General features: G+C 46.0%; 1 protein-coding gene and 1 long non-coding RNA gene across 7 annotated transcripts in view; one reads left to right on the forward strand and one right to left on the reverse strand.

The window, feature by feature from the left end:
* The window catches only part of COL7A1 (collagen type VII alpha 1 chain), a 114,928-nt gene that overhangs the window by 61,579 nt on the left and 28,939 nt on the right, over positions 1 to 24,410 (forward strand). For all 6 annotated transcript variants that reach the window (XM_083727100.1, XM_083727104.1, XM_083727102.1 and 3 more), the window contains 26 exons: positions 659 to 730; positions 819 to 863; positions 1,960 to 1,986; positions 2,081 to 2,122; positions 3,116 to 3,196; positions 4,023 to 4,058; positions 4,181 to 4,216; positions 5,053 to 5,133; positions 5,708 to 5,743; positions 6,425 to 6,496; positions 7,250 to 7,294; positions 7,490 to 7,525; positions 8,112 to 8,147; positions 10,421 to 10,525; positions 11,919 to 11,954; positions 12,568 to 12,603; positions 13,145 to 13,192; positions 14,011 to 14,046; positions 15,341 to 15,472; positions 15,926 to 16,126; positions 16,499 to 16,534; positions 18,992 to 19,036; positions 20,648 to 20,719; positions 21,644 to 21,688; positions 22,572 to 22,634; positions 22,879 to 22,923. In XM_083727100.1, coding sequence (XP_083583226.1) covers positions 659 to 730; positions 819 to 863; positions 1,960 to 1,986; positions 2,081 to 2,122; positions 3,116 to 3,196; positions 4,023 to 4,058; positions 4,181 to 4,216; positions 5,053 to 5,133; positions 5,708 to 5,743; positions 6,425 to 6,496; positions 7,250 to 7,294; positions 7,490 to 7,525; positions 8,112 to 8,147; positions 10,421 to 10,525; positions 11,919 to 11,954; positions 12,568 to 12,603; positions 13,145 to 13,192; positions 14,011 to 14,046; positions 15,341 to 15,472; positions 15,926 to 16,126; positions 16,499 to 16,534; positions 18,992 to 19,036; positions 20,648 to 20,719; positions 21,644 to 21,688; positions 22,572 to 22,634; positions 22,879 to 22,923 — 1,545 coding nt within the window. The remainder of the gene's footprint in view (positions 1 to 658; positions 731 to 818; positions 864 to 1,959; positions 1,987 to 2,080; positions 2,123 to 3,115; positions 3,197 to 4,022; positions 4,059 to 4,180; positions 4,217 to 5,052; positions 5,134 to 5,707; positions 5,744 to 6,424; positions 6,497 to 7,249; positions 7,295 to 7,489; positions 7,526 to 8,111; positions 8,148 to 10,420; positions 10,526 to 11,918; positions 11,955 to 12,567; positions 12,604 to 13,144; positions 13,193 to 14,010; positions 14,047 to 15,340; positions 15,473 to 15,925; positions 16,127 to 16,498; positions 16,535 to 18,991; positions 19,037 to 20,647; positions 20,720 to 21,643; positions 21,689 to 22,571; positions 22,635 to 22,878; positions 22,924 to 24,410) is intronic.
* Positions 12,508 to 13,866, reverse strand: LOC310839049. The gene is made up of 3 exons (XR_014561313.1): positions 13,795 to 13,866; positions 13,373 to 13,459; positions 12,508 to 12,631 (listed from the first exon to the last, which is right to left on the reverse strand). It is a non-coding gene; the product is annotated as an uncharacterized lncRNA (long non-coding RNA).

Here is a 24,410-nt window from a genome sequence, read left to right on the forward strand (position 1 = left end):
CCTCTCAACCTTTTTTGAACACCTTCCCTTGTGGAGTCTTCCCTCAGCCTCTTCTCCCATCTCTTTGGGAGTCCTCTCGGCAGCTGCAGCTGATGCCCCTGCCCCAAAGAGAGGAACGTCCTCATACTGCCCCACAGGGGCCTGGGAAACACCCCCTGGCCAGCCCCAGAGGCATCATTCGCTTGGGGAGCTTATAGCCAGGGCTGCTACAACAAACAGCTGTGCAAGCCTTTGGGAGGCAGAGACGCGAGAGGGCATCAGAGGAGGGAAGGAAGGAGAGAGGGACAGAGTCCAGTGTTGCCTGCAGTACCCGCTTGACCATCATTCAAGTTACCCCAAGGTTCCACGCCACACTGGTTGAAAACCACTAGCATAAGTAGTGCTGATTGGTGGTGTTTGGGGGGGGCGGCGGATGGCCTGCAGCCTGAATGTTTGGAATCTATTGATCCTCCTTGTTCCTTAGATGAAGTTGGAGAATTTCCTTTTCATCTCAGCACTGAATTCCTTCAGCCCTCGGCCCCCTTCCACTGACTAGTTTCCCCCGTCCAGCCTCACTCCAAGTAGCCAGTTCCACAAGGCAATGCCCCAGGTGTTTCCCAGTGAGGTATTGGCTACCTGATAATGTCCTGATTATTTTCATTTCTTTTTCACATTGCAGGGTCTGCCAGGAAGCCGAGGGCTCCCTGGTGAGAAGGGGGACCAAGGCGACCCAGGCGAAGACGGGAGAAATGTAAGAGCCCATTGTGCACCCCTTGACTCGGTTGCAGCACCCACCGACCCCAGGCTTGCTTTTACTATGTCGCTTCTTCCCTTTGCAGGGCAGTCCTGGAGCACCAGGGTCAAAGGGCGACCGAGGAGATCCTGTGAGTAGCTGTGCTTTTCCCACTAAGGGCTGCTCTGGCCAATCTATGTCGTCTGCTTGAGATCTTGCCCAGAGGCCTAGACCTTGCTGTGGGGCTCCAGATGAGAACGGACAGGAGCATGGTTACTGGCACCAAACAGGGCTGCAAAACAAACATATTATCTTAATACAGAGCCACTCAGAATGGCTGGGGCAACCCATTCAGATGGATGGGGTACAAATAAAATTGGTATTAGTATTAGTATTAGTATTAGTATTATTACAACAGCAAGCTGCCTCCATGGTTCTTCCTGACCATGGGAACTTCCAGACACACACAGACACACAGATCCTTGTATAAAATAGATGCAGTGAACATTCAGAACCTCCCAGCAGTGCCCTTACAGGGGCTGGCTTTTGCTCTCCACACTCCTCGTTCAAATCTATTTCCCTTCCTTGTGTCCACACTGGCAAGCCGAGTCTCCTGTGCCCCCAAGCTCTTGGCCTACACAAGTTCTGGCTCCGTTCTCCATTCTGTTTCCTTGAGCACTCAGTGTGGCATCCTCCAGTGCCATCTGTTTGTCACATCCCAAAGGTTTTTGGCACTGAAGATGCTGTCGCGCTTCTTCACATTACACTAATAAGGGCAAATCCTGGCAATGGGTGTTTCGTATTCTTTGTATGCTGGTGCTGGAGTTGGCAGCCTGCCTCCCAGGGAAATGACTCCGAAGGCTAATGATGCAGCAGCCTTGCTGGGGCTCAATATTTGATCAGTGTCTGAATGGGTAATCACCTGGGAAAGCTTCCTAAAATCCTAAAATGGAAGAAAGGCAGGATATAAATGTCATTAATCATCCAAGCAGAGGAGGCTGAACTAGCTGGCCATCTCTGAACACCCAGCCCTTCTTGACTACATGTCCAGCATTACCCCTCTGAAAGAAACCTGGAGCCCTCAATGCCCGCTGGAGATACAGGAATGTGTGCTTTTTATGGTGTGCATCAGGGACTCCCCATCCTCCTTACTAACAAATGTGATGTTTATCATTGCTCTTGCCTGGGACATAGTGCTGAATCTTTGTTTTCCTTTCTTCTTCCCACTTACCCCCTTCCACTTGCAGGGTCAGCCTGGACCCCCAGGCCAGACAGTAAGTTCCACGTTTCCCTCCCCAGAGGCAGTATTTTGCTTTGGCTCTGACTTTGCAAGTGTCTAACATACCCCTCCTCTTTTCTGCTCTGCAGGTTGGTACAGGACCTGGAGGAGGAGGACAAAAAGGCGAGAGAGTGAGTGATCTGGCTCCAAGATCCCATCCACCCCACCTGCTGGGAACTGTGGCGGGAAAATGGCGGCCTCTGGACTGCCAGCATTCTTGGTGGGAGCGGAAATCCCAACAGTTATGCCCTGCAAAGAGATGCTGCTTAGGGGCTAGACTAGACAGAACATTGAATGTCTTTGCATTTAACATGGTGTAGAGACATGGCCAGCAGAGAGGAATCCGCAGAAGGGGAGGAAGAGGCAGAGGAAAGCAGAAGCTTGATTCTTTTCCACAACGAAAGGGAGATAAGCCCTCCTCGCTCTGGAATGCTGCCTGTATGTTTTCGCAGCAGCACAGAGATGAAGGAGCAGGAGGCAGGTGGTAGGAGGGGGCTGGATTCAACTCCAGAGGAGGAGGAATTGGCTGCACCTGAGTCTCCAAGAAGTAGGAGGCGGAGCAAATGATTAGAGCAAAGGAAGACCAGCAGGAAGGCATATATCTGGCCTTGGGAGGGGCCGGAAGTCAGTCAAGTCAACTGACTCTGACAGTGAGGAATGAGTTGTGAAAAGCTCGGACTGCTGAAAACCTTGTTGTTGTTGTTTAGTCGTGTCCGACTCTTCATGACCCCATGGACCACCTGTTATTGCTAAATAAACCTCAACTAGTGAAACTGCCAGTGTTCCATGTCTTGTGTGAGAGAAGTGCTAAACCTGACACATGAAGGGTGTTTTTCATAAAATAAATGCAAATAGAATCAATGGGGGGAGCTGATAAATAATCAAGATCACAGGAGGTGGGGGGGGGATTAACCCTCCCCCTTCCCCCTGTACTACAATCCTCTGCTCTTTACACAGGAAGGAAATCCCATATGGGCATTTGAGCATCATGTCCAGTCTGACCCTGAGAGAAATCAATCACCCTTGGGCATTCTTCAGAAATAGTTCTGTGGATATTGGTTAATGAGAAGTGAGGGCATGCCGTTGTTGTTTCCTCACTCACTGCACCACTGTTTCCTTTACAGGGGGAGCCAGGGGACCCTGGAGAAGATGGAATGAAAGGTGTCAAAGGAGATGCTGGTTTACCTGGCCTGCCAGGAGAACGAGTAGGTGCCAGTTCATTGGAGTTATATCTGAGGATACCCAAAACCTCATCAAGCTAAGACTGAGGCAATGTAGAGCAGCCATTGGAGAAGAAACAAACTTTGGATATAAAGGGGATGAAGGGCAGGTTTCTAGGTTTGGAATGGCTTCATCTCCTGTTGTTTATGGCAGGGATTGCTGAACTTTTTGGGGCTTGTGTCTCATCTATATCGGGAGAAACCACACACCGCAATCTGTTCTATTGGCTACAGCAGAATGCTTCTTCCAATTTCAACAGGAGAAGACCACTGTGGGGGCCAGGGAGGGCCTGTGGGGGCACATGGGTGCCTGTGAGGGCCATGTTGGCCACTTGTGTTTATGGTTCTCTGTACATTGCTTTGAGTAGGAAGGGTTGGTGCATCAAAGCAAAAGATCATCATGCCTTGGAGAGGGTAATGAGGGATAATCTCAGGGGTAAGTGACTTTGTAGTGGATAGCAAGTGGCTTCAAGGGTGTATTTCACTTTGTCAATTGGGCCCTGGCTAGCCTTACTTCTAATGACCTTCCAGCGGCAGTCAATGGCATTTTTATTTAGACAAGTCCCTAGCCCACAAGCTGATTTGTAAATACGTTTGAACTGGTTTTAAACTGGAGTCCTGTTGATGTTTTAACCTGCCTTGTTTCTGAGTGTATTATATTGCTGTTTTATTTATCACATTTTATTATATTTGTATGTTTGAGAACCCTTGGATGGAAAGACAAGGGCTGTTGGCATAAATGGCCTAAAAAATTCTAAACATCAGCCACAAACCCTTCTCACACCCTCCTTCTTTTGCCCCTCTCTTGCAGGGAATTGAAGGCTCCAGAGGTCTCCCTGGAGTTCGTGTAAGTCTTTTTCTCTCTGCCTTGATGTGTCCTGCTCCCTGTATGATTTCTGGAGAGCTTAATTCCCAGCTCTGCGTGATTCTTTGCAAACTGAGCATGTGTTCATCTCTTTCATTTTGCAGGGTGACCCTGGAGACCGAGGTCCTGTGGGAGAGAAGGTAAGAGAGCTCTGACATTTAGGATGCTAGAGGTGAGGGTGAGAACCATAGAAACCCACTGTATTTATCATTCCCCCAAGTAAATGCTGCACCCACTTCTATCCACAATAGCAACAGCTTGTTTACTTTTTTTTAAAAAAAAGCTGAGGTTTTCTCTGATGCCAATTTTTGTTTCGGATAGCAAATTTTGGATATAAATGGGGAAATTATAAAATAGCTACAACTTTATACACTAATGCAGTGCACTTCTTTCGTGGTTCTTTCTACCACTGTCTCTGATACTGCTCAGTACCTCAGGAGCTTTATGGAGCCACTGAAATTATGACTGATGATAAACAATAGTGGCAGAGATCCCACAGCCTTAATTTTGCAGATATCCCTCTTCCTACTGCCTCTTAAAGATCAGAGGCTTTTTCACACCTGCCTTTTAAAGACTGTGCAGAGGCTTATCTCCAGTCTTAGTGATGGGAGATACAACTGTCAAACAGCGGGCAGAGTCTTATCGCTAATCTTAGCGCTAGGCAACACACTGCTAAGATTGGAGATAAGCTAATGTCTTGTTTTAGTGCTGTAGTGCTTATAAATGCTGATAAAGGATCTCTTGTCTCCAATCTTAGCACTTAGTGCTTAGACCAGAGATAACAGAGCTTCATGTGCAATGTCAGGTGACTGACAGATGGGCGTGGCTTGCACAATTAAGCCCATGGGCTAGAGGTTTTCCAAAGATCCAGAGCATAGAAAACGTTTCCCACAGCTCCCATTCTTCCTGCTTGCCACCTTCCAGAGCACTGTGGTCCAGAACACTCGGCATTCACTCTCATTTAATTCTCCTCTAGGGTGACCGAGGCCCTCCAGGGCAAGATGGCCGGAATGGGTTAGATGGGAAGCCTGGTCAAACAGGACCTGCAGGCCCAAGGGTAAGTGTAATGCTTGGTAAAAGATACAATTTGCAGGTATAGCTAAGCCACAGTAGGACTGTGTCAGCAGTCTTCGTTAGGCGGAATGTGATTCTGACTAGTGATGAGAGCTTTGTAATGTGAAAGCTTGTACACTCCTTAACAAGCCTAATTTAGTTTTAATTGGATCACATTGTGTCACCTCAAAAAGGGAATTAAACACATTTGTCCAAGTAGTAAATGTGTTCTTATAGACTCCTAAATAAACCTCTTGTTTTGCTCTAGAACCAGACCTGACTTTAAATGTAAGAAGAGAGATGTTTCTGTGAAAAAAACAGACTTTTTGCCTCTCCAGCACTGTGTGTAGAGAAATTGGGGTGGGGGGTGTCAGGGGTCGGGTACCAATAAATATTATCTGTTGCAAATAAAATAACAATGATGTGATTATACCTGCCTCTGGGGCTTGCTTAAAATATCTTACCATCTTAGACATGAAATAAATAAATAAAATGGTGTTGCATCTCCTGCACGCTAGATTCTAAGTTTGCTGTATGCCTGGCTCTCAATCACATCCACGTCTTATTTCCCCCCCTAGGGTGATCCTGGGAAGCAGGGCGATCCTGGCAGAGATGTAAGTATGGGTGCCTCACATCAGGCTATGTGAGTTTTGAGCTCAAATGCTGATACAGTGGTACCTTGGGTTAAGTACTTAATTCGTTCCGGAGGTCCGTTCTTAACCTGAAACTGTTCTTAACCTGAAGCACCCCTTTAGCTAATGGGGCCTCCTGCTGCTGCTGCGCCGCCGGAGCACGATTTCTGTTCTTATCCTGAAGCAAAATTCTTAACCCGAGGTAATATTTCTGGGTTAGCAGAGTCTGTAACCTGAAGTGTATGTAACCCGAGGTACCACTGTACTTTCTCTTGCAATCCTGTTTCAAAAGTGAGGTGCTACTTAGAAGCTGAAATCTTACAGCAAGTCCACCATTTACTGTTTCTCCATCTCCTTAGTCTGCTTGAGCACAGCTCCTGGCCTTTCTTGTTGTCAGTGATTAGCACTTAAGCACCTTAGTGTGGTCTTCAGGGACTACAGAAAACCCTGGTCTATTTTAATTTTCCTCTTGCTGATCATAGTGCAGTCTGTATAGAGTCCTGTTGTCTTACCCATCCTAAAGGGTGCTTGGCATTCCCTTTCCACACTGTGAGAGATTTCTTAATCTCAGCTACTAAGTATTATGAAGAGTTGGGTCTCTCTTCTGCTTTGCAGACTAACAGGGGTCTACTTCTCACCTCTTTGCCTCCCCCCCTTTTGCAGGGTCTTGCAGGTCTCCGTGGCGAGCAGGGTCCTCCTGGAGCAAGTGGCCCCCCAGGACCTCCAGGATTGCCTGTGAGTAATGTGCTTAGGCATGAAGGATGGTATTCTGCTCCCACTGATAGTATTGTGCAGCTGATAATACACACCCAACATCATACTTCCTTGTTAGTGGCTCTTGTTATGACGTTGCTCTTCTTCTGTGTCCCATCCTGTATGATAAGAGGAATAGTGAGTTTGCAGGACGATCAAAGAGAAACAGCTTTGCTGTTTGTAAGGACAGTCAATGGGTGGTACATTTAAGACTGGACATGCACCTGGGCACTCCCAAGAGGCAGGTGATGGAAGTGCGTAGTTCTTCTGAAAGGAGGAAAGGTGTGCTTTCAGACGACCCTGGCATTGCTTTGGGTTGAATGCAACCTTCTGCTTCATAATTGTACTAGATTGCCTCTGTTATGTATCTCCACAGGCTATAGTGCAGATTGCATTGGTCATTAGCGCATCAACCCTACCAGCCAACATTGGCCAATCCACAGTTTTACATCGTGTGATCGCAGCCTTGAAACACAATTCTCTGAGCAGCATGGCCCGTACCAAAACTGGGACGTTTTAACATCTCCCGGAAAGGTCTCCCTTGCCTCTTCCTCCTTTTGAAATTGTTATGTTTAAATCTTTTTTCACTGAAGGATGAACGCCAGGGTAGAATGAATGAAGGGTGATCTTGTGCTCGGTTGATGCAGATTCAAATCCCAGTTTCTTTACGGTGATCCTGGGCAGTTCAGTGTCTCGGTTCCCTCTCTTGGCTCACGACTTGCATTTCTTTTCCAGGGCAAGCCTGGCGATGACGGCAAACCTGGGCTGAATGGGAAGAATGTGAGTGATGGGCCTGACCCCCATCCCCTCCTGGAGAAGTGGGGCTTCAGGCCTGACAGGCAAGGGATTGTATTGGTGGGGTGGAAGTGTGGGAGACTGAAAGAGCACTTTTTATCAGATATTGCAGCAAATGGAGCGGTTGGTCTCTAAGCAGACCTTGGAGCAGTAACATAGATGTGACGTTTTATTTTCCAGGGTGAAGATGGGACTCCAGGAGAAGATGGGAGGAAGGTAAATGCCCTATATGTTTTCCTAGTATGTTAGCCAAACCTCCTCCTGCTAGCCAGCCTACTTGCAGCCTATCAGAAAGCAGGGTGGGCATTATGAGGAAACAAACCCCTCATCAGAGGTACCATTATTTCCAGCATGACCACCATCCTTCTGTAGCTCATAGCAGCCACTTTGCATTAAGAATGTCAGTGAGCTGTGCAGTGATGAGTGTAAGGCAGCAGCCGCCGGTGCGGTGGGGCAGAGCTGCCCTTCCAACACTGGTTTTGCTGAAGCTTACCTGGATTGGGCTGAAGCAAGGCAGGTTGGCAGTGAGATTGGGGCAGTACAGGTACATGGGGAGAGGCAATCTGGCACTCCCACCACATCCCTGACCTTGCCACCACCCCAGCCCTGCCCAGGGTGTGCTGCAGGGATACTAGTCTGGAGAGTGCAGCACCTCTTCACCACTTGAAGGTGTAGGGATCCAAGGAAGCTTGGACCTCTCTGTTTAAGGAATACCAAGAGTAGGAAGGCATGGCTCAATCCTGTCTGTACTGCACAATGGTAATTTTAATGAGGAAATCTTGTTTTCCGTTTTCCTATTTAGGGGGACAAAGGTGAAGCTGGAGCATCCGGCCGAGATGTAAGTACCATTGCCTTTGAAAGGTGGTATTATTATTATTCCCAAACAACTTTAAATTTTAAAGAAAAGAATCTCACATCAGGTTACAGCACATTAAAACGCCACATAAAACTTTCCAGAGTAAAACATTACTGAAGAACATCAAATATGAAGTATATATTCAAAGCAGCGTAATTAAAACATTACCTTAAACATTTAAAAAGAAAACATTATTTAAAGGATGTCAAATATAAAATGCATGTTTAAAACAGCACAATTAACAAGAGAATAAGATATTATCTTAAGCATAAAACAAGTTTGCCGGTATCCCCACCTCGGCTAGCAGTATCCATTAGGTGCCTGTGCCTCTTGGGCAACTAGATCACAGGCAGTGCTGCCAACTACAAAATGCAATTGTATTTTCCCAGCAATAAATGAACAATATGCTTTGCATGCTGGGTAGATCTCCCATAAACAGCTCAGGAACGCAGTGCCCTCAAGGACCACCTTTCTCCATACGAACCCAACCAGACCCTGTGATCATCATCTGAGGCCCTTCTTTGTGTGCCTCCCCCATGCACATTCTGGAGAACAGGCCTTTCCTGTGGTGGCTCCCCACGCGTGGAATGCTCTCCACAGGGAGGCTCACCTGGCACCTTCATTATTCACTTTGAGGCATCAGGTGAAAACGTCTCTCTTCAACCAGGCCTTTGGCTGATTAACATTCTGTGGCTTTTTAAATGTGTTTGTGGAAGAGGAAATATTGGTTTGTTTCTATTATGTATTTTGTGTTCTCGCATTGTATTTTTCTGTTGTGAACTGCCCTGTGATCTTTGGATGAAGGGTGGTACACAAACTTAAATAATAATAGCAATATTATTGGGGGAAGATGTCTGAATCCCATGGGCCAGGTTCAATTAAATAGTTGCGCTACTGGGAGGCAGCCCCCCGAGTCCCAATAGTGCAATGGGGCTTTCCTTCCTGTGTGCACCTTTTCCCACCAAATCACTTTTAGGAGATTGAGAGAAGTCAACCTGGGGGCATCACAGGGAGATTATTCTATCTAGCAAGCAGAAATGCTCGTGGTGACTGAACAATCATAGCAGCGCAATGTTGAATTCCTCCCCATGCAATACTTAAGCCTCTGTTTGTTCATGCATTTATTCTTTACACACTGACAGTATAGGAAAAGCCCTGTGACTGCAGCTGGGCATTGGGTGGGATTGTCAGCCTCAGCTACTCTATTACTCAAAACTTACTGCTTTTCATGTCACTGTGACCTGACCGATAAGTTGATATTTTTCATTTAAGAAGCTATCTGAGTTTGAGGCACAACCTGACCCTGAGGATAGAGCTACATCCTCCAGATTTTTGGGGGGGGGGGAACCTAAAAAGGAATCATTAGAAATTACAGGGTTTCTGGGACCTTTAGACAGGTATTTGGAGGCACTGGCATTCAGAGGTTTTACCTCCACTGCCGGAAGCAGTCTGCCTCAGAACCCCAGTTGCTGGGAATGACATATGGGGAGAGTTCGGTTGCACTCGGACTCTGCTTGCAGGCTTCCCCCAGGCATCTGTTTGCCACTCTGAACTAAATGGGTCTTGGGCATAGCTGTCAACTTTCCCCTTTTCTTGCGAGGAATCCTATTTGGAATAAGGGAATTTCCCTTTAAAAAAGGGAAACGTTGACAGCTATGGTCTTGGGCTTGCTCCAGGAGGGTTCTTATGTTCTGAAGGAATACAAGTTGCCAAGCAGTGCAGATTAGAGAGAGTACTAGAAAATTACTGAGGGGAAGCTGTAGTTAATTATTAGAGCTTCATTTTCTTTTCTTTTTAAATTGTGTGTGTATAAAATATGCACACATTGGGCTTTTTTCCCTTTTTTGGTAACGTACTCTACAATATGAAGTACCAGTACCTCTTTTTTTGCTGCCCCTGGCAGCCATTTTGTGCTGACGCCCACAGCACTTCTATCAATATATGAGTACTGATGCACCTCATTCATACACTCCCCCCCGAAAAGCACAATATATGTGTGTGTGTGTGTGTGTGTGTAGTAAATTGCTATTAGATGCCTCATGAGAAGAAATTAATCAATGAGATTGTTGATGATGATAATAGTAAATAAATAAAGGATCGCTGGTGAATCCCCAGCCCCAATGAGCTTAAAAGGGCCTCAGGCAGCAGGGCTGAGAAACCTGCAAAGCCACTGCCAGTCAGGAAAAGCCAGATGGACTCTGTATAAGGCACCCCCTTCTGTATTACGTGTCACTGCATATGTTCTTTGCTGGCAGGGTCGCGAAGGTGTGAAAGGAGAGCGAGGGACCATTGGGCCTCCAGGCCCCCCAGGGCCACCGGGTATTCCTGGCATGCCAGGGCAAGTTGGTCCTCCAGGCCAGGTGAGTAGCCTCCTCACGCATAATAAGCACCACATTATTTTTGCCAACTTCGCCAGCAGAAAAGGGCGGACTCTCCCAGGATGCTGAACCGAGAGCAGAATTGGTGTTGTTTAGTGTGAAAGGGTGGCGCTGTGGGTAAAACCTCAGCGCCTAGGACTTGCTGGTCGCATGGTCGGCGGTTCGAATCCCTGCAGTGGGGTACGCTCCCGTTGCTCGGTCCCAGCACCTGCCAACCTAGCAGTTCGAAAGCACCCCCGGGTGCAAGTAGATAAATAGGGACCGCTTACCAGCGGGAAGGTAAACGGCGTTCCGTGTGCTGCGCTGGCTCGCCAGATGCAGCTTGTCACGCTGGCCACATGACCCGGAAGTGTCTGCGGACAGCGCTGGCTCCCGGCCTATAGAGTGAGATGAGCGCACAACCCTAGAGTCTGTCAAGACTGGCCCGTACGGGCAGGGGTACCTTTACCTTTACCTAGTGTGAAAGGCAATCCAGAGTTGGTCTCTCTGCCTTCTGCCCTATCAGTCCCAATGGGCACCACTGCTTCAAAGTCCTGGGGAACCTTGGACTTCACCTCACTGCCTAGCTGGTCAGACATTGGGAGGTCTGGGGGAGAGGTTTCAACTTCCCCCACCCCAGCATACTTGATTCAGTCAAGGCCACTGTCCATTGGATAGTGATTTTTGTCCCTCAGGAGCACAGGGGTTGGAAGTCTTTTTAAGTTCTTCATACAGTCAAGAATTCTGTCCCTGCACTCCTAATAGCTCACTAGAAGTGCTGGGGAAGAAGCTCCCCCCGCCCCCCAGGATAACAGCCAAGGTCACTGCACACAGCAGTCTTGGCTCTGTTGGCTGGAGAGTAAAATGTGTGTAAGAGAGAGAATGGGGAAAGTTGTCTGTACAGTGGTGCCTCGCAAGACGAAAAGAATCGGTTCCGCGATTCTCTTTGTCTAGCGGTTTTTTCATCTTGCGAAGCAAGCCCATTGACGGCTTAGTGGATTAGCGCTATTAACGGCTTAGCGGCTTTTAGCGGCTTAGCGGATCAGCTGATAAGCGGCTTAGCGGCTTAGAAAAAGGGGGGAGGGGGAAAAAACCGCAGGAACTCGCAAGACATTTTCGTCTTGCGAAGCAAGCCCATAGGGAAATTCGTTTTGCGAAGCGCCTCCAAAACGGAAAACCCTTTCGTCTAGCGGGTTTTCCGTCTTGCGAGGCGTTCGTCTTGCGGGGCACCACTGTATTTGCATATGTGAGCATGCACACTCATGAGTGTGCAGCCCCCAACCCTGGTATCCCTTATACTGGGAGTCCCGGCAGAGCCCATGTGGTTAAGGATTCATTTGTGTTGAGTGTCCTTAGTTAGTTGCTGTTTTGCTCACCACTGTTTTGCTGTTTTCAGAGCATGCCAGGCCTCCCAGGGGTTTCAGGACAAAAGGTAAGCAAAGCCTTCTGCTTCAACTTGCACGCAGTTTGACGGAGTAAGAAAATATAGCTAGCACATTGCAAACCTGCCTCCGTGTCAGCTGAACTCTCTCTGGGATATGAAAACTCAGCCTTGAAAGTATGGGGCATCCTCCTCTGGCCACTCTCATCAGATGAGCTTATGGCCAGAAAATAAACAAGGAGGCATGCTGTGGACTGGAGTTCCCTGCATATCTGAATCCCTACTGGCAGTAGCAGGATATAGAATCATAGAGTTGGAAGAGACCACAAGGGCCATCGAGTCCAACCCCCTGCCAAGCAGGAAACACCATCAGAGCACTCCTGACATATGGTTGTCAAGCCTCTGCTTAAAGACCTCCAAAGAAGGAGACTCCACCACACTCCTTGGCAGCAAATTCCACTGTCGAACAGCTCTTACTGTCAGGAAGTTCTTCCTAATGTTCCTAATATATTGCCCTGTGTGCCACAATCCATGTTGCATGACTCCAAGCCCCTAGACCCAAAGTACCCTATATGTAGAGCCAGAAATCTACCATATTCTACACCCTTAGTCAGAAATGGATTTCTCTCTTCAGTACTAATTCCTTGTGTGCATTGTGTTTCAGGGAGACAGAGGAGAGCCCGGATCCAAAGGAGATCAGGTGGGTATCTCTTAAAGCCATAAAGCACCTGAAAATTAGAATGACATTGTGGCCCCAAGTGTTGGAGCCCCTTACAGAGGGGTCATTGACTCAGCCTTGTGGAATCCCTGTTTTATTATTAGCTGCAGTTTGCAGTGAGTTCCACCTGCCACAGCAATCATTTTTCCTTTTGTCGTGTAAAACTGTGATAATATATATGCATCCCACTTTGAGAAAGAGTAGATTTTCAAGGGACTCAAAGCTCATTGGAACCAGGACTTACTGTAATCTTATTGGCAGATCACTTGGGTTCTAGACCATCCCCAGTCTGCACTGGGCTGCATGAGGCCCTTTGGCATATCATGCAGCGATGCATATGAATGGGGTATTGTCATGCACAACACACCAGAGGCTTCTGCCCACATGAAATGCAGCCTAATGACCATTGATGGGGGCTGTTACATGGTGTACAATGCGCACCTATTGAGTACTATAGCTGTACACAATGAGCCTTATTTTGTTTTCCTTCTCTCTCCCCCACCCTGCACCCCGTCACCTACAGGGAAGACCAGGGGAAGCTGGGCTTAGAGGTGAACCTGGAACAACACCGGTGAGTTAACAGACACGCTCTTTCACCTTGAGGGCCTGGTAAGGGGACATGACACATGTACAGATTTGCTCTCTGTTTAAATTAACTATAGACCCTGGGAGAGGGTGTGGCAGTGTTTGCCTTCTCCCAAATATGCCTTGTGGCTTGAGTCATGGAAGGAAGTATTTGCTCTGTAGCTACCTTTCTGCAGTACCTCTGCTTTCCACTTGTAGCACTCTGTGGTCTGGGTTCCCACTGGTGGATCGGAGAGGGGACTGATGGATGTTCCTGAAAATGGATAAGAGATGGTTTTTGTTTTCTCAGTTATATGGCATTACTGTGCCTCCTTATTGCCATAACTGGAGTATTCTGCTGTGTTTCTCTGGAGCACTACTTGGAAAATGAACTCACATATGTAAAAAATTATTAGTAATGGAAGCTAGGGGACTTGTCCAGCAACAAACTGGTGAAATATAGAACTGTCTCAGTGGGAATCCTGCCCTAAGACAACCATCTGCTGGTATAGCTTCCTTTATGTGTCTCCAGTTGGGAGTTCCCTTCTGCAGAGAGCAGCTTATATATATAGGCACGGCATCAGAGGGATATATCAGGTATGGACTCACCTAGCTCTGTGATGTTGCTCTGACTTCTTATGGTTCAGTTGTGCTCTGTTGTGATGTCACAATAGAGCTAATCACCCATAGGGAGCAGCAAGACAAGGAATACAGGAGGGTGGCCAGAACCCTCAAGGCAAAGAGTTGAGAGTTTGATATTTGTTTGTAATTTATCTCCCCCTGCCTACTTTTTTTGCTAATGGGTTTCCTCCTCCTTTTGTCTAGAATGTTGAACGTGCCTTAGAAGCGAGTGGAATTAAGGTATGAGTTGGCAGCCTCATCTGCCATTTTGCCTCCCAGGTTATGCTTTCCAGTGTACATCCATTGTGGGACCTGATTCTTTCTGGTGAATAACTAGGCAGATGAAGGGAAACGTTTCTAGGCTCTGTCCAAAGTGCTAGAATTAAGCTTTAAAACCCTTAAAGAATTAGCACCATGGTACCTTAAGGACCATCTCACTTAGGGTTCACTTAGGCAGTGATGGTCACCAACTTGGATGGTTTTAAAAGAGGATTAAACTAATTCATGGAGGAGGGGGCTACTAGCCATAATGGATATGCTCTGCAGTTGGATGCAGCAATGCTTCTGAATACCAGGTGCTGGAAACCACAGGAGGAGAAAGTGCTGTTGTACTTGAATCCTGCTTGCTGCTGGTTTCCCAAAGGCATCTGGTCAGCCACTGTGAAAACAGGTTGCTGGACCAGATGGGCAGTTGGTCTGATCTAACAGGCTTTTTTAAGGTTCTTATACATCATGAACGTCATAAACAAATGAAGGTTCTTGGGTGCATCTTATAGTATACCTTAAGGTTTCTGATCCAGGGGTACCTGCCCAGGTACAGTGATACCTCAGGTTAAGTACTTAGTTCATTCCATAGGTCCGTTCTTAACCTGAAACTGTTCTTAACCTGAAGCACCACTTTAGCTAATGGGGCCTCCTGCGGCCGCCGCGCCGCCAGAGCACGATTTCTGTTCTTATCCTGAAGCAAAGTTCTTAATCTGAAGCACTATTTCTGGGTTAGCAGAGTGTGTAACCTGAAGCGTATGTAACCCGAAGCGTATGTAACCCGAGGTACCACTGTACTTGGTACAGCATCAGCACAGACTGCAGGGATGGTGGGGGGAGCTGCTGTGGTCCACTGTCCTTTGATCTCCATCACCAAGGAATTCCTCTAGGAGTTCTGCACCTGGTGTTGGCCTAAGGAGGAAGTAAACTAGAAGTAATGCTGGTGTACCTTCTACTCTGCTGCACAGAATGTTATTTCTGGGTGCTTTTAGCATCCATGCTGAGGTTGCCTCCGGTGTTTCAACTTCATGCCCTCCATGATGACCATAGGGCTCTCTCAAGTTATCATTGGTCCGGCACACAGGGCAGGGCATATATTAAGTCTGCCTTTTGCTCCAGATGGAGGAAGGGATGGTCTGGAAATAGGGTGTGTGTGGAGATCATGCTGTTGAGGTTTGTGCTTAAAGGTTTGTGCACAGGGTGGTGGACCAATTCTGCCTCTTTTCATTTCCTTAGCAGACAAACTCAACTCTCCCTCCTTCCTTTACAGATTTCCTTACTGCGGGAGATCACTGGTGCCTTTGAAGGGAGTTCTGATCAATTCTTGCCTGCCCCTGTCCGCTTGAAAGGCACGAAGGGTGACAGAGGGGATCCAGGAGAGAGAGGGCCAGCAGGCAGAGAGGTGAGGTTTACAATTCCCTAGCTATCGTGCTCTGATGTTCATGCAAAGGTCTGATGGAGAAAAAAAAAAAATTCACTTGGTGCCAAAAGTTGTTCACTATTGGTGCTAGCTTCAGGGGAGGGTGCTAACTTCAGGGGAGGGAAGTATTCTGCAGTGGTGGTGCCACTATCAGGAATGCCCTTTCGGAACTGAAGGATATAGTGGAGCTAGAAGTACCCAAAATTCAATGTTAATGTAAAGAATCTGATTATCTGGCATGGGAGGTTAATATCAGCTGTAGCTGCTGTGACCTGGTTCAAAGCTCCTTGTGGAGAGATCCATCCTGTTGGAGTTACCAGTCTCCATGATGAAAAGCATTTGCAGAGGTGCTTTGCTCATAGAAATCTCTGAGCTTCCTTTTGTAGAGAAAGCTGATCTGAGGCCTCCTAGATGATGCTCTGTATTTTTTTGCAGGGGCTCATAGGCTTCCCTGGAGAAAGAGGCCAAAAGGGAGACAAAGGAGACCAAGGCCCCCAAGGCCCAACAGGGCGTGCCATTGGAGAGCGGGGCCCAGAAGGACCATCTGGCCAGCCAGGGGAGCCTGGGAAACCTGGAATACCAGGGGTGCCAGGCCGGGCAGGAGAACTTGGAGAGGCTGGGAGGCCTGGAGAAAAGGTGAGCATATTAAAAGGTGGGAACAGAAAGGGACAGTAACCTTGGCCTGCCCCTCCAGTGACCACATTTTCTGAATTCATCACTTCCTCATAGTCATTGCATGAGTTGGATAGAGGCAGAGCAAGAGAGGTTCTCCTAAGTGGGATTATCTGAGGGAAACATGTCTGAACATCAGATTATTTGTTTATTTAAAACAATGAAAAGTTACACAGTTAAACCAAAATAAAGCCATGTGTTAACAATATACATAATAGACTCATGGCACAGCAGCAATAAAACTATGCTTTCACATTTCCTGGATAGCTCATTAGTACTTCTTTTCCTGAAACAGTTTTGTGGTTCTTTCTAAAACTCATCATTTTCTTTTTCCAGGGTGATCGGGGTGAGAAGGGTGGACAGGGAGAGCCGGTGAGTGGGTTTTTTTTTTTATTATACTTTGAGTCCAAAGCTATCCATCTTAGGACAGGTGCTAGATAACTCATCTTTAAAATTATCCATGCTGGGGTATTCATAGAAGAAGGAATTTGCCAACTATTTGTTCACACTAAAAATATATGACTTGTAGTGTAAAGTGAATTCTGGAAAATTAACTTCTTTTGATATTGGCAGTTGCATTCTCTTAAGTGAGATGTGAGGTTATGTTATATGATCATTAGCTGTGTGTGTACCTGGATGTTTTGTGACTAATTGGTCCCCCCCATGTTACAATTTTGTCAAGATAAACATTGGGTTGGCTCTAGACTTAAGTTGGTCACACTTTACTCCCGTTGAGATCAGTTGTATTTATGTACAGCATGACTAATGCTCCACTGATTACAGTGGGACTAAAGTACTGTACAACTAATTGGGATCCAACCTATTAATCTGGTTCACACATAATACTAAGGCAAACCATGACTTAGCATAAATGCATGTATATATGGGTTCCCAGAAATCAGATCACAGCCACTTTGCTTCTCCTCTGGTTCTCGTACTGCTACACTTACGTTGCACTGAGTTTAGCTTCACATATCATCTGAACCCAGACTCACTCCAGACAAACCACAAACTGTAACCGACTTTTATTCTTAAGAGACAACATGAATCTACCTTGGAGGAGAAAGGGTAAGGTCATGTCCAACTATCATGATGCAAGCTCCACTGATCTTGGATGCTCCTGGTTACCTAAATTTGCAGGGGGGTGGGGATAGGAAGGGTATGTTTAGATTGCTTTAATTGCACAAGAAAATACAGGTCTTAATTGGTTCATTTGGGAGAAACAGCAACGGTGGGAGTGCTTTGTTGGCCAGAAAATGAAAAGGAGACAGTGGAACAAATCTCTAGAAGACTGGAGTGCATGTTTGATATGCACATCCTGTATAAACTGAAGCTGAAACTATATACCAGATTTCAGAGGCATACAGAAAGTTCAAGGGAAATATGCTTGGGGTTTGAAGAGGTTTCAGAAGCAAATAGACAGCAACAATCAAACGAAGCTGTGGACCCAGTCCGAAAGCTTAAGGAGAGATTTGTGAAAGGGGTCTATCGTGTGGTCTTGAGAAGGGAATAAACATTGCTGCTTTGGCTAAAGTGGAGAAACTCCTTTCTTGGAGTTTAAGGAGAAAAAGTATTCAGGAAAACTGTCAACCAGACAGGGCACTTGTAGACTGGTTTCAGTATGAATACAACTATATACTTCTCTTGCTTTTGGGGTCTGGTTGTTATAATTCTGTGTATAGGCAAGAGCATAGGAAGAGCTATACTGGATCATACCAAAGGCCCATCTAGTCCAGTATTCTGTTCCTACAGTTGCCAACCGGATGCCCATGGGACGCCCACAAGCAGGGCATGAGCACAATAGCTCTATCCTGCTGTTTGCCTCCTAGCAGATGATATTCTGAAGCACTCGACCTCTGAATAATATATAGCCTCCATGACAAGTAGCCACTGAAAATTTTAATTTATTAGACTTCAGAGTGATTGCCAATCTGTCTCTCTGCACCTATCTCTGAGAACAGTGTGCATTTACAAATGCAGCTTCAGGGCAAAGATTATATACTTGTTTTGAGGATATAAATCCTTCTGAGACAAGATATTTGCCTCAGGGTAATTGGTGTCAGTCCAGTCTGGAGCAGGCACTGAGGGCTGCCTTACTTGAAAACAAAGTAGAGAAAGTAGACAGTTCTTGAATAATGAAATACATGTGGGATAAGGAAAACCCACAATTCTGCAGATAAGCATCGGAGGGAGGGAAGCGGATGTGTACCACTTTTTGTGCTTGCTGTTTTTCTGCTCCAAATCACCCTCATGTGGCTTTTCTCCACCAGAGAATTCTAAACTCATGTTTATTTATTTTTTGCTTGTTTAAAATATTCATGAGTTACTTTTCTAGTAAGAAGTCTCAAAAGTGGTGTACAATCATAAACCAAGCCCTAAGCACATGTAAATAACACTAAAATATTTAAACTGGAAGATTAAAAGCCAACACCTCAACCCAAGTTTGGAACTCTGCTCAGGTCAGGGAGAAATCACTTGGGGGAGGGAAGTAAAACAGGGAGACAAGCAGACAAGGACACCGTTAAGAACCCTCCCCTATACTGCTTTTTGGTTCTGAATCCCATTTTCAGGAACTTTATTTTCTGTATTTTTCTTTTTTAAAAGTGGCATCTGGGCCCTGTTACAGATGTTTTGCCTGTAAAGTATAGTTCTGAATGATATACCTGTGGTGGGCCTATCTCTCTGTATTCCTCATTCATCCCATGCCTTTAGGAGTTACTGGACAATGCTGTTGTGACACATTGTGGGTGGGGGGTGAGTAAGACTTGGATTACTTCTTTGGCAAATCCTCCATGTATTTGATCATTACCCTGTTTCTCTTGTCCCCAGGGCAGAGATGGCTTACAAGGGCCACCAGGGCCACCAGGACCCAGGGTGAGTGATTCCTTCAACCATATGTGTGTGTGTGTGTGTGTGTGGTTAATATGAGCTCAGCATCTGGGGACGTGTGTGTGTGTGTGTGTGTGTGTGTGTGTGTGTCCGTCCCTTAGATGCTGAACTCATATTAAGCTTGTTCACATATTGTACTAAGCACAGCTAAAAGCTGTTTCTACACAAGCGCATATATTTTTGTAAAAGAATGTACACTTTTTTATTTTTGTAAAAGAATGCACATAGTTTGATTTGTACAGCCCAGCTCTTGTGAGCACAAATGGTACACTTATTGAATGTAACACGAGGAAGATCTATAATAAGTCAATGTAAAATGGTGTTGAGTTATATCCTGAATTCTTTGAACTCTGTGAAAAAATCCCTGTGAGAAAACCCAAGAAAAGGGGAGACATAGACACGTTCTTCTGCTTCTAGTCCTTGTGGATTGTACCCTGTGGCCATGAATGCCTTGCCCTAGACAGCCTTGTGTGCTTCCTTGGACTGGCAATTCAGTGTTTTGAAGCTCAAACAGATCCCATCCCTGTACTCCTTCCTCTGTTGCTATTTTGCCCTGCCTACTTGCTGGCTAGATTTCTAATGGGAATAAAAATTAAAGCTTTTCCCTAACACATGCTGCTCTAAATTGATACCAAGCCTCAGAAGATAGTGTTAAGCATTGCCCGTCTTCCAGCTGAGTCCAGGGTCTTCAAATTTCGCTGTCCACTTTAGTTAACTAGAAAAAGCTCAATGAGTAAGTTATGAATGCCCATCAATGTGAGGTCAATCTCAACCCCCCCCTTACACACACACACACACACACACACACACACACTTCTGCTCCTGGGCTTAATTTTGATTCTGTGTGAACTTTTTTGAATTTGGGTCATAGCCTAGAAGAAGAGGAAGAGTTTGGATTTGATATCCCGCCTTTCACTCCCTTTAAGGAGTCTCAAAGCGGCTAACATTCTCCTTTCCCTTCCTCCCCCACAACAAACACTCTGTGAGGTGAGTGGGGCTGAGAGACTTCAAAGAAGTGTGACTAGCCCAAGGTCACCCAGCAGCTGCATGTGGAGGAGCGGAGACGCGAACCCGGTTCCCCAGATTACGAGACTACCGCTCTTAACCACTACACCACACTGGCTCTCATAGCCTAGAAAAATTTAGAAAAATAACAGATTTAATCAAGCATGAGGGATAGCTTGGATAGCTCAGTTGGTTACAGCATGGTGCTGATAATGCCAAGGTTGCAGGTTCGATCCCTGTTAGGGACAGCTGCATATTCCTCCATTGCAGGGGGTTGGACTAGATGATTCTCAGTGTCCCTTCCAACTCTACAGTTTTATACCCAGGAAAAGATGGATCCTAAACTGCATGTGGAACAGACACAGGTACCCTGATTAAGTCAAGCAATTCCTACAGCTCTATTAGCGGTTAGTTCTTGAGATGTTATCCAAGTATTGGAATATCCACAGAAATGTTCTTCACATGTAGCGGAGAACAGCATGTGACATTCTGTCGGAATACAGACAAAACATGAAGGAATGTTAGCGTGTGCAGGTTCTTGTCTCTGTGCAGGAGGAGAAACCCCATGTGCAATTCTTCTTACTTTTCCAGGTGGATGGAGTGGAAGGGGGCCTCCCAGGGCTTCCAGGAGAGCGTGGGGCTGCAGGACCCAAGGGAAGCAAGGTTAGTGTCATTTCCATACCAGTCTTTTCTCAGCCAATGGAGACTTCCCTACCTATGCACATAGCAGCTTTAGGGAAGTTTCCCCCCTCCCCGGAATAGGGCTATGCTCCACTCTTCTAGTGGTTTTAATAATTTCAGTTCTGAGTCCTGTGTTTTTCTGACCATGAATGATAACAGAACTGGCATTTAGCTCCCCAAATCAGGAAGCCTTTCAACCCACAACAGAATCTGAGACTGCAGTATTGTAAACTCTCCTCACTTCGGGGGGGGGGGGGGTTAACCAGTTAAATATAAACAGAATTGCTGAGTCCCAAACCCTCAATTTATCTGCCATTTTGAGATAATGAAGAATGTGATGAGACAACATAAAAGGCTATATTAGAAATCTTCAATATGTTCTTTCTTCTTCCCTTTTAATACTCATCTGTTAAAATTTGCTAAAAGATTAACTTAAATATTAGTTAGTTTGCATCACAATCCAGCATAGGTCTGCTCAAAAGTAAGTCCTTTTGAGTTCACTGAGACTTGTTTCCAAATAAGTGTGCATAGGATTGCTGTCTTAAATCTTTGCCTAGTAAATTACAGCCTTAGTAATTTGAAAAATAAAAACAACAACAAAGGCATGAACCATGTGATAGACACAATCTTGGGAGGAGCAAGGTAGCAATGCAGGCATCATTGTTGAGCTTCACATGATGGCATTTGTTACTACTTGGGCATTATGGGTGATGAAAAATAACTAGACCAGGAATGAAGCATCCATGACCCTCCATATGATGGATTCCCAAATCCCTTCTGCTATAGCCAGTGACTGGGTTGATGAGGGCTGTACCCCAGAGGGCCACAGAGTCCCCATCCATGGACTAGAACTCACTTCTTTGAGGCTTGCAGCAAACAATTCCCTTTTTCCTTCCGCTTGTACAGGGAGAGCCAGGAGAAGATGGCGAGAAAGGCTCTAGAGGCGATAAGGTCTGAGTATAGTAAGTCTCCCACCCCTGCATCTCTCCGGCTTCCCCTGTGCCTGCTCTGTGCCTTCGCTTGCCAAGAGGGGGACCTTTTCTTTCCTGCCGAATGTTTGGCTTTTATCTTGCTTTGAAAATTCTTCTTTTTCTCTATCCCTTTCATGGAGAACTCAGCAGTGCTGAGCCAAAAGGGGGGGTTACTTGCCCTCCACGCAAGTAGGAGTGCAACAACAGCTATGACTAAGAGTGGGGTATCCCTGCTCACCAAAGCAGGAATTTCCTGGCCTCGCCATGCTTTCCTTCAGAACTCAGCTTTGGGAGCTTGGCTTGCTTATTCCCATGGTTATTCTCCCCCCCCCCACCCCCTTCCAATACCAAAGGATCCTACTCCACTCCCAGAATTGGGGTAGAAACCATGGATAATGACTGCTGGCACTCCATTCCTCAAGGGTTAGGGTCTTGACTCTCTCTGGGTTCATGGTCTTAAACTTCCTTTATGCCAGGATAGCATAAAGTTCTAGTTCAAGGGCCTGGAAGAAAGGTGGGACATGAATGTACTAAATAATATTAAAATAAATGATTCCAGTAGGATTTCACATGCTTACTTTTTTCAGGTTTGCTCTTGATGTGTGCATTCCCCACACGTCTCACTCTTTCTCGGGGGTGGTGGTGAGCCAGGGCTGTCCCAAAACATTGGCAGCCTCCATCCATGCCCTCGGTTGAACTGAGCCCAAGTCCCATCCTGGTCTCCTGGGGAAGCAATGCAGACAAACACATCATAGTGGGCAGTCAAGGAGAGCTGGATATGGATTGGCCCTCGGGATGGAACGTTGGAACAAAGGGCCCGCCTACTTGCCTTTGTGACATCAAACAACATTTTTGAATTGCAGGGTGAAACTGGGCAGAAAGGGGAGAGAGGTGAAGCCGGCGAGAGAGGCAGGGATGGCGCTCCAGTAAGTATTGGTGATGGACCACTGTTGGAAATGGTGGCAGGGGGAACATAGTTCTGAAATCGCAGCTGCCACTGCTTCTTCTAATAATAAACAACACCTTCTTTGGGGAGCAGTGGGGTTTGGGGACATATTCCACGCCCACCTGCATTTGATGCTGTATTACGCTGTGGCTGCAGAGGTCGTCTTTGATGCCTTGTTGGCCTTCTGTTTTCTCTCAATGACCTTGAATTTTATTTTGCTCTAGGGGCTTCCAGGAGAAAGAGGCCTCCCTGGCCCAGAAGGGAAAGCAGTAAGTAAAAGTGGGGGGAGGAAGCCTCAGTATTGGGGTGGGAAATGTGTGTGATTTGGGGAGTAGGACAGAAGGTGGAAAAGAGAGAGCAAAGAGAAAGATTCAGAGCTCAAATTCTAGGAGGAAAGGTGGAGGGTGGGCTTATTGAAATCCAGCCTAGGTTTTCTCTCCATAGCCTTCTGAAAACAGTTGCTAAACTGGCATTCCAGGAACATAAGTCTTGCTTCAAGGCTTTCCATCTGCCACACATAAATCTGTACAGTACAGGGTGGCCTAAAAGTTTACAGTTGAATCAGTGAAATTCATCACAACGGATTATATGGGTACACATAACTAACACACAACAAAGTGGCAGTTAAATTTCAGGCTGGCAGTTGGAAAGTATAGTGGAGTCAGATAAAAGGATTATTTTTCTTTACTGATACTGTGAAATGATGACAGCGAACTTGAGTCAAGAACAAAGAAAGTGGATTCTAAAGCAGTATACCTACTTTTGGGACACCCTGGCAGAGAGACAATATTTTTATATTTATTATATTATATTATATTATATTATATTATATTATATTATATTATATTATATTATATTATATTATTATAATATTCAACTTGTTATTTCTTTTTATAAGAAGCAATACAATTACATACAGAAGCACACACTGTTACTTTCTGAATGCTTTGTGTTTGAGGTTTGTTTCATATTCTGCATATTTTGCATAACTTGTTTTGCGGAACTTGTCCATCTGAATATGTTATTCCAGAGGTTGTCTATGTAGCTGGTGGTTTTATCTGACCAGATTGTTGAAAAAACCCCTATGTAAGCTATGAAGCTGCAGTAGCAGCCTTGTTCCACAAAGTCATCCATTGTAGAAGTACTTCATGCTACCTCTTCTCCACTTTCTTAACATCTGTGCTAGCGTCATAGTCCAGACATAATTGTACCAGATCTCCAAAGAGATTTTTTCTTCAGTTTTTCAAAATTTATAAGTTGCTCTTATTTTCCCCTTTACATATTGATAATAGTAGTGTCTGCTAGGCTGGGCACTTGTGATGCTCCTCACTCTGACCCATGGAGTCTGGGTAGAATCCCTGAGGCACTAGGAGCCCTGAGTGGTGATGGGCAGGGGGTGATCCTTCTGCTTGTGGGGCAGACAGTGCTTTACCAGCAGCAGAAAGCAAGGGTGAGATTCAAGGAGAAGAGATATCGTGGGGATAGAGGATTCTCTTCATAATACATTTTCCTTTCACACCTGGTTGGAATCCATCTCTGTTTTGCTGTGTGCCTCCTTCCTTCCCCACAGTAATAACGTGCTTTGCCTTTTGTGTTGAGTGTTCTACGCTGATGTAACAAACCATTTATAGGACACTCCCCACCCCACCCTGTTGTCTTGAGAACACAGTGGGTTTTTGCAGGAATCCACCTTCTATTGATGCTGTCCCTTGCAGGCCATCATCCTACTGAAGAGGACTCAACTGAAGGAGCTTCC

This window comes from Podarcis gaigeae, assembly GCF_964106915.1.
Source record: "Podarcis gaigeae genome assembly, chromosome: 2".
NCBI lineage: Eukaryota > Metazoa > Chordata > Lepidosauria > Squamata > Lacertidae > Podarcis > Podarcis gaigeae.